Below are 9,118 nucleotides of genomic sequence, written 5' to 3'. Positions count from 1 at the left end.
AATAATTTTAAAATTAGATTTAGTTAAAAAATTAAAAAATAATTTTAAAAAGAAATTTAATTAAAATATTAAAAATAATAATTTAAAATTAAAAAAAAAAAAAAAAGGGGCGGTGGCTGAGGCTGCCCTCAGCCACCGCCCCCTTTTTATTTATTTATAAATTTTTGATATTTTTTAAAAATCTTTTTAAATTTTTTAATTTAAAATTTTTAATTTTAATATTTTAACTAAATCTAATTTTAAAATTATTATTTTTTAATTTTAAAAAAATTATTTTAAAAAAATTATTTTTTTAATATTTTAACTAAATTTAATTTAAAATTATTATTTTTTAATTTTTTAACTAAATCTAATTTTAAAATTATTAATTATTAATTTTTTTAAATCTTTTAATTTTAGAATTATTAATTTTTAATATTTTAACTAAATTTAATTTTAGAATTATTATTTTTTAATATTTTAACTAAATTTAATTTTAAAATTAGTTTTTTTAATATTTTAACTAAATTTAATTTTAAATTTATTATTGTTTTAAATATTTTAACTATTAAAATTATTATTTTTTAATATTTTAACTAAATCTAATTTTAAATTTAATTTATTTAATTTTTATATTATTTTTTTATCACATGAGCCCCAAACGACGCCATTTTTGCATTATTTGGCCATGTCAGCATGCAAAACGGCGTCGTTTTGGGCTCGGTTCGTCGGAAAAATGCCGCGTCGGCATTTTGGCCGGATTGGCACTCAAATTGGCACTCAAGTGATCCATTTTGCTCCGATTTTGGCACTTAAGTGTACCTTTCGTAACTTTTGGCACTGAAGTATCCCTTTGTGCCAACTTTTGGCACTCCAGGGGTCCTTGTCCCGGTCAATGGAAACTCACCAAAAATTCTCTTGTTGTGGCTAGAGGTGAAAAATATTATTCGTTGTACATTATGCAGACAAAGTTGTCAACAGACAAAATTAATGCAGTAGACAACGAAGATACAACTCAGCATAAGAGGCTCAGTCACATCAGTGAGAATGATTTGTCAATATTGGCCAAGAATAAGCTCTTTTCAGGATTGAAAAGTTCGAGTGCTCACTGTTTAGGAGGAAAATAGAACATAGTTGCATTTAAAAGCTCACCTCCTTTAAGAAAGTCAGGTATACTAAATTTACTGCATTTTGATATTTGTAGTCCTATGAAAACAAAATCACTTATTGGCTCTCTTTATTTTGTTACCTTCATAGATGATTTTTCAAGGAAAATTTGGATTCATACCTTGAAAACTAAAGATCAAATATTATATGCTTTTAAGCAATTTCAAGCTTTAGCTGAGAGACAAACTGGAAAGAAATTGAAATGCATCAGAACTGATGATGGGAGAGAGTATATTGGACCTTTTGATGAATATTGTAGACAACAAGGTATTCGATATCAAAAGACACCTCTCAAGATGCCTCAGTTAAATGACTTAGCTGAGAAAATGAACAGAACACTGGTTGAAAGGGTAATATGTTTACTTTCATAGTCAAAGCTACTTGGATCCTTTTGGCGTGAGGCTTTAAGTACAATTATGCATGTATTAAATCTTACTCTATGCGTTCCTTTAGACTTTAATGTTCCTAATAGAGTTTGGACAGGTAAAGATATTTCTTATGATTATTTGCGTGTTTTTGGGTGCAAAGCATTTGTCCATATTCCCAAAGATGAGAAGTCTAAACTTGATGTGAAAACATGACAATGCATATTTATTAGTTATGGACAGAATATGTTTGGCTACAAATTTTATGATCCGGTTGAAAAGAAAATTGTAAGAAGCAAAGATGTTGTGTTTATGGAAGATTAAACAATAGAGGATATTGAAAAAGTAAAGATGATTTCAGCACCACAAGTTAGTGATAATTTGGTTGATTTGGATTCAATTCCTCTTACAAATATTCCTACACAGGTTGATGAAGAGTAGCAGGAAGTCAATGTTCCAAATAATGCACATGTTCCTGAACATGTTGAAATATATAATACTATTCCTGAACTAGAGGCTTAATTAGATGTTCCACTAGATGTTCTAGTCCGGAGATCCGTTAGAGATTAACGACCTCCAACCAGGTATTCTGAAGATGAGTATCTATTATTGACTGATGTAGGTGAACCGGGGTATTATGCAGAAGTAATAGAAGATGAGTACAAAATCAAATGATTTGATGCTATGTGAGATGAGATGTAGTCACTTGATGATAATCATACTTTTGAGTTTGTGAAGTTACTTAAAGGTAAAAGAGCTTTGAGGAACAAATGGGTATATAGGTTGAAGCAAGATGAACATACTTCATAACCACGATATAAAGCTAGATTGGCTATTAAGGGATTCGGTCAGAGAAAGGGTATTGATTTTGATAATATATTTTATCCGGTAGTGAAAACGTCTTCTATCCGTGTGGTACTAGGCTTAGCAGCTACCCTAGATTTGGAAATTGAGCAAATGGATGTCAAAACAGTTTTTCTACATGGTGACTTAGAGGAAGAGATATATATGGAACAACCTAAGGAATTTAAAGTGGAAGAGAAAGAGAATTATGTGTGCAAATTGAAGAAAAGTCTCTATGGCCTAAAATAAGCATCGAGGTAGTGGTACACAAAGTTTGTGTCAGTTATAATAGAACATGGTTATAAGAAGACTTCCTCAGATACCTATGTGTTTGTCCAAAAATTTTCTGATGATGACTTTATTATTCTCTTACTTTATGTTGGTGATATGTTAATTGTTGGTAGGAATGCTTTAAGAATTGAGTTATTGAAGAAACAATTAAGCAAGTCTTTTGCCATGAAAGACTTGGGCTCGGCGAAGTAGATTCTTGGCATTAGAATTACTCGAGGCAAAGATGCTAAGAAGTTGTTTTTGTCGCAAGAGAAATATATCGAAAAGATCATTCATAAATTTTACATGGACAATGTTAAAATTGTTAGTACTCTTCTTATTGCCCACTTTAAGTTAAATATGAAGCAAAATCCTACGACTGATAAAAAGAAGAAAGATATGAAAAATGTTCCATGTGCCTTAACTGTAGGAAGCTTAATGTATGCAATGGTATGTACACGCACAGACTTGGCGCACACAGTTGGCGTTGTTAGTCTCTATTTGTCAAATCCAGGTAAAGAGCATTGGAATGCAATGAAGTGGATTATGAAGTATTTTCGGATAACTTCAAATTTGAAACTCAGTTTCGGGACCAGAAAACTTGAGTTAGTTGGATACATAGATTCTGACTTAGCAAGAGATATTGATACTCGTAAATCTACTTCTGGCTATTTGATTTCTTTTACGGGTGGAGCCGTGTCATAGAAGTCAAGATTGCAGAAGTGTATTGCACTTTCTATAATCAAAGCTGAATTTTTTGCAACGACTGAAGCTAGTAAATAGATGCTATGGATGAAGAAGTTCTTAGAAGAACTTGGGTTTAAGCAAAAAAGGTATGTGCTATTTTGTGATAATCAAAACGCAATTCATCTTGGTAAGAATTCATCTTTTCATTCTAGATCGCAATATATTGATATTAGATATCATTGGATAAGAAATGTTCTAGATAAAAAGTTGTTGGAACTTGAGAAAATTCATATGGATTATAATGGCTTTGATATGATGACGAAAACTCTAAGCTTGAACATTGCTAATTGATAGCAGGGATGGTGAATCCCTCCACATTGTCGTGAGAGGGAGATTTATTAGCTGGGTTTACTCTTATGTGAAGGAAGCTCAATGAGTTGCAAGCCCAAAAAGGGCTTGAGCCCATATGATAAGTCATATGGAGAAATATGGTTTCTCACTATTTTTAAAGTGGTAGCCGCAAAAAGATGGAGTGACAAGAGAAAAAGAGAAAGTAGAAAATTTAGGATTGTGGCAAAATCTGATTTACATCAAGCTGACATCGGAGGACGATTCGTGGTCCAATTGAGCTGAAATTTTGTCAGCATGTCTGTGGTGCAATCTTCTCGAATCTGAACGGTTTGATTTTCGTTTAAAACTCCCTACATCAGGTCAAAACTTATGTTTTTGGTTAGATTTATCTTGATCTCTTGTGAAATTCATGTATATTACCAAGAATTATGTTTTTGAGGTCTTTGCCGTTATGTACCTCAAATACAAGAACATTGTTCACCCAATTTTGTTGATAGTGTAGATTTTCAGGTGGACTCTGGTCCCGTGGTTTTTTGATCTCCTCACATTGATGAGGTTTTTCACGTAAAAAAATCGTCTCGTGTTCACATATTTGGTATTTATTTTATTTTACTATATCGATTCCTATTAGGTTTACACAACACGGGAGATTATTTTATTCCGCTGCGTTAATTCGATATTGTTCGAATTGTTACTATTCTCCCATCATTTTCACCTGGCCAAAATACATAAAGCAAAAGAAAAGAAAAAAAGATGCTTAATTTCATCCTGCTCACTCTGTCTATTAAACCTGAAGATCGAACTTATTTTCACCATGAATCTCTCTATGTTTGCGTAGAAAGACAATGATCACATCTAGATTCTTGATGTCACCAGATGATCACATATAGTTCCTTGACGTCACCAGCTAAAACTAATGGACTGGAAGTGTAGGTTGGATATCAACCCAGATGAACATACATCAGCTACATCTTGTCTCATCTTCCGCGGACCACTAACAAGCACTCCGATGCTCGACCCTTCAATGCCCAGCAAAATCTCTGCAACCAAAGTTAGTTTAACCTCTATGAGTTGATGTTTCACTGATCTTTCCAATTAGAAGCATATCCATTTAATCACGTGCTGGTTTTTTTAAACTGATGTCTTTCTTCCCAAGTTCGAGTAATCAACGACCAAAAACAATTCAGAGGAAATACTCACTCTTGAGGTTGGGCCTTTCGCCATAGTGCACATTGGTTGTTTGAATGAGCGTTTGGCGAGGGAGGCTTTCCAACTCCCAGTCACCGTCGTCGACTCTGGCAACTGGTGATGCTGTTGGTGGGGTTTTCATGTCTTGTATCTGCACTGCTTCTCTCAAACTCTGTTTCTTGTTCCAAAGAAAAGCACCGGTGGCACTTGCAGCTATGCAGACGCAAGCAAACACCATGTACAGAGCAGCTCTGGAAGCATCCGAGTAAATTCCGTTCGAGTCACGTTCAGTCGGGTATATGTAATATCGTGTTATAATTCCAACAAGTACTAGGAATATAGCAAAGGATGATGAAATTATTAATCCTAGCCACAGCCAGCTTCTGCTACCTAGAACTGCAGAAACTGGTACATCATTTGTGTTAGGCTTGAGCCACACGGTTCGGATGAGCTCCTGATCATCTTTTACAGTCTCTTTCTCTCTTGTCACATAGGCTTCAATTTGAAGGTGAAGGCAGGATATGTCGAGATTCGTGCCTGAAACAGGGAGGAGGAGTTCCAGCATGGCCAGATCAAGTTCTTTCTTGAATGCACAAATGAGAAGAATTCGTGGAGCCTTATGACTTGCCGTGTTAGCTGTGAAGAGGAGCTCCCGGATGATGGAAATGAAAGGCGTGATGCCACTCCCTCCACTAATCATCACCAGCATGTCGTGCCTGTAGAATGTTTCGGCCATCTTGATCAAGCTAAACTTATAAGGCATCTAAGCTGGAATAATAGGGAATGATATTCAATGAACAAATACTAGCGAAATGATCGCTGGCACTTTTCCTATGTCCGAAAGTGAATTCAGTCTCGATATCTAACAAGTCTAGTTATGGTGTTTTGCAGCATTTCCTTGTAATGTCAACACATTAATATCTTTTTCCCCCAAATAACTGCTACCAAAGGACTCACCTCAGCAAATCGGTCGAAGGAGGTCCATATGGCCCTTCAAGCGAAATCTCAAGCCTCTCTACAGGTGAGGAAGAGGATACGGTCTCATACAACATCTTAGTCCATCTTCCTTCGCTTTTTACCACTATGCTTAGCTTGTCGCAATCCAAATTACTACTTGATGTAATAGTGAAAGGATGCCATTGCAGCTTCGATATGCTAGGGATGTTGAGAAACACTGTGCTAGTTGGAGAATAGCTCAATCCTTAAACCAGACAAAGGAGGAATTAATATGGCAAAAATAAAAGCAAGTGGAGGCAAAAAGATTTGCAGATTAAATTGGTATTCAACTCTACCTGGACTCTTCGAAAAGTTCAATTCAACTGCTTGACAGGGTAGCACCCGAGCGCAAACAAGCTGAATCTTCTGTTGGGATTGCAAGAATCGCAGGCATCGATCGATTAAGAAGAGATAGAGACCAGGAAGCATGACGCAGGCAGTGGAAAACCCAACATGAAGTACGAAAAACAGGACGAAAATAATGTACAGGTAGTGAGTGTAGAAGAAGAGTTCGAATATCTTTCTCCTAATTCGCTGAAACGCAGTTGCCCACATTACCACTCCGGCCAGTAACGAGATTTCCCCGGCCACATTGGAAATTCCAACCTTGTCCCATTTTATCATCTGCAACCATGATCAAGATGATTCAAGCTTTATCAAATTTGTGTAAAGCTGTGTTAGAAGTCACTACAAAACTTGTAGTTCAATATTGCAAATTACCTCTAAGATTTGTTGAGTATTGACCCAGAAAATGACATAGCACAAGCCATGCGCGGTGAAGAGAGTCATGGTAACGTGGCCAAGCCAGATGTGGTACTTGACACTCGCCTCAGAGGTCACACTAATGAACTGCAAAACTGAGGATCCTCTCGTGACTGGGAAGAACAAGAAGGCTAAGCAGATGTTCCCAACCAGGCCAAGCAACAGAGCTGCACTATCTAGCCTTACATCCCACCTGCCAAAGGAAAATTCCGTTCATTCCCTGCGCAGCATTTAAGTGCTCTTCAACGTGCAAAATTTTGAAGATAAGCGGTACTCACACTCGCTCCCTTTCTTGGATCGCCTCTTGCGCAACATTTGCAAACATAGCATGCAAGTAAGAGGAGAAAGACCATACTAATAGAGCTGAGAACATGGCCAAGAAGGCGAGCTCTATCCAAGAAACGATTCCTAGAGGGCCTTTGACCAACGCGGGCATCTTCCATGAGTGGTACCGGCAGCTCCTTCCTTGCACTCTGTCAACAGGGAAAAAATATAACACGTCATCGGCGTTCGCTTGAATCATAAAGAGAACAATTTCTGGCAGGGATATTTCCAAGGGAATAGAGTCGGTCACCTTGAGTCGCTGTGATCTATGCCTCTCTTCCTTAGATGCGAATAGAAAGCACCCAATGTGGCAATGAATAGAATGGGGAAGGCGTATATCAGAAGACTCGCTCCTGAAGGAAAAACCATGAAGGATTGGGTGAAGTTCAGCTAGTCCTTGTGTTTATCTGTTTTCTTTCATTACTATTATTATAGCTCTCTCTGAAACAATGAAATTGAACAAGCAATGGAAACGGCAAGAAGCTCATGTCATAGAAAGGGCAAAATGAGCTAGAGTTTGCAACTGCAAGACAAATGAAGCACGAGCAAAAGTACCTTGTTGTCCGAAGTACGTGGACTGGGTTTTGCTGCGAATGTTTGGCATCCAGCGCAAGTAGAAAGTGTTGGTGGGCATCATTATCAGTATCGAAATATACCCAAGAAAGACGACCATGATTAGGACTTTCATGGCTAATCTCATCGCCACCATCTTCATGCCTTCGCAACAAGCGTCTTCCATCTCTGTCTCTCTCTGTCTCTGTCTCTGTCTATCTCTCTCAATTCACCATTAATATTCCCTCCGCGAACATGGTTATATAGCAAAGTTCGTCGGGAACCGATGACGGATTACCTCAAGCAAAGGCGACAGGTGAATTACCGTATCAGGAGTCAATTTGAGCGAGCACTTTTGGGAGGAGATATTTGACTCCTACGGGAGACAGAGAGGCCAGCATATCATTTTGGAGGCCCAGTGCATGGCTTTATCGTTCCTTCCAACGCAATATTCATTAATAGGGAACACCTTTTTCGCCACGAATGTAATAATCTATCAAATATACTCCACACAACATCGCCTTCCTTGTGAATACTCCTTACTAAAATGACAATCTCCGGCAGCAGGATTCTTACAAGATAGGCTATCATTGAAGGTATTATCGATACCATAGGATCAACCTGATGGTATTTGACAACAGCTTTTGGTTAAGACTCTTGTATTTACAGGAGGCTCCTGTAGACATAAGAAATGCTGCTGCTGTTGTTGTTATTATTACAATCTTTATGATTATGGATGTTGTCATCATTGCTGGATGGAAGAACCCGGGCCAGCCGACACTCTCGTCATTTGCAATGAGGTGCATTTACGACGTCCCCCCTCCTCTAGACTTTCCCTCCATTGATTACTCTTATGCACGCTTTTGTTCCGCCCGAGCTGTTCTCGCCACGGCAAAATGGGGTCATTTACAATGTCCAGCGTCGGATCTCTTACGCTCTCGGGATGTGACCCGTTTAGTTGGGCGTCTTGTTAATGAAAATTGTAGATTTACTGGCTCCTGCCGTTGAAAGCTGGCTTGGATTCTCGTTGTCTAATTGTAGATTTGTCAAAGGGGTGGATTGAGTTATAAATGATCCAATTCAAATTGACCCATTTAACCCTTTTATGACTTATTTATCATAATACAAAATTTTCGACCTCTACTCGATCCAACCTATACTCAACTAATATCCAACCCAATCCATTTAACCAAATCTAGGAAAGCTTGTTTCTTATGATTTTATTTTATTTTATTTTATATAAATGATATTGCTAAAATACTTTTATGCAATACAAATTTAATGAATAATTTTCATAATTTCTTAAAAAATTGAGGCTCCGTTTTTTTTTTTTTTTTTAAATGTGTTTTTCAAGAAGTCATTTTCTAATATTTGCTTGAAATGTGAAAATAAATTAGAATTTTTTTGTTGTTTTGTATGGAAAATCTAAGCAGATTTTCCTCTATGCACTCCTTTCAATAATTTTTAAATTTTAAGAAATTAAAATTTGAACTTTTTTCATTTTTCATTTTTCCTTCTTCTTTAACTAGTCATCGGCCACATCGATGGCCAAAGATTAGTCATAGGTTAGCTCAAGCCTTGCCATAGGTCGGTGAGGCTCGAGCTCACCTAATTTCGGCTAGCTGAGCCTCACC

General features: G+C 36.9%; 1 protein-coding gene across 1 annotated transcript; it reads right to left on the bottom strand.

Moving 5' to 3' along the window:
- Positions 1–4,562: 4,562 nt before the first annotated feature.
- On the bottom strand, positions 4,563–7,623 carry LOC104415402 (ferric reduction oxidase 2). Its single transcript, XM_039308792.1, has 8 exons — positions 7,488–7,623; positions 7,183–7,285; positions 6,887–7,069; positions 6,567–6,801; positions 6,143–6,470; positions 5,808–6,051; positions 4,863–5,566; positions 4,563–4,702 (listed from the first exon to the last, which is right to left on the bottom strand). Exons 1-8 carry the CDS (start codon positions 7,618–7,620, stop codon positions 4,563–4,565), a joined length of 2,070 nt encoding a protein of 689 aa, XP_039164726.1. The 5' UTR covers positions 7,621–7,623.
- Positions 7,624–9,118: the final 1,495 nt, after the last annotated feature.

The sequence above is a fragment of the Eucalyptus grandis genome, chromosome 1 (assembly GCF_016545825.1).
Source record: "Eucalyptus grandis isolate ANBG69807.140 chromosome 1, ASM1654582v1, whole genome shotgun sequence".
In the NCBI taxonomy this organism is placed as follows: domain Eukaryota; kingdom Viridiplantae; phylum Streptophyta; class Magnoliopsida; order Myrtales; family Myrtaceae; genus Eucalyptus; species Eucalyptus grandis.
The sequence above is the reverse complement of the archived record's forward strand: the minus strand, read 5'-3'. Positions and strand labels throughout refer to the sequence as shown.

Bases quoted from the DNA above. Each gene is read 5' to 3' on its own strand.
- LOC104415402 (XM_039308792.1), bottom strand. From the start codon at position 7,620: ATGAAAGTCCTAATCATGGTCGTCTTTCTTGGGTATATTTCGATACTG. The intron at 7,286-7,487 runs GTACTTTTGCTC...TTTTTCCTTCAG, and splicing joins CACGTACTTCGGACAACAAG to GAGCGAGTCTTCTGATATAC. The intron at 6,052-6,142 runs GTAGAGTTGAAT...GTCTGGTTTAAG, and splicing joins GAACTTTTCGAAGAGTCCAG to GATTGAGCTATTCTCCAACT.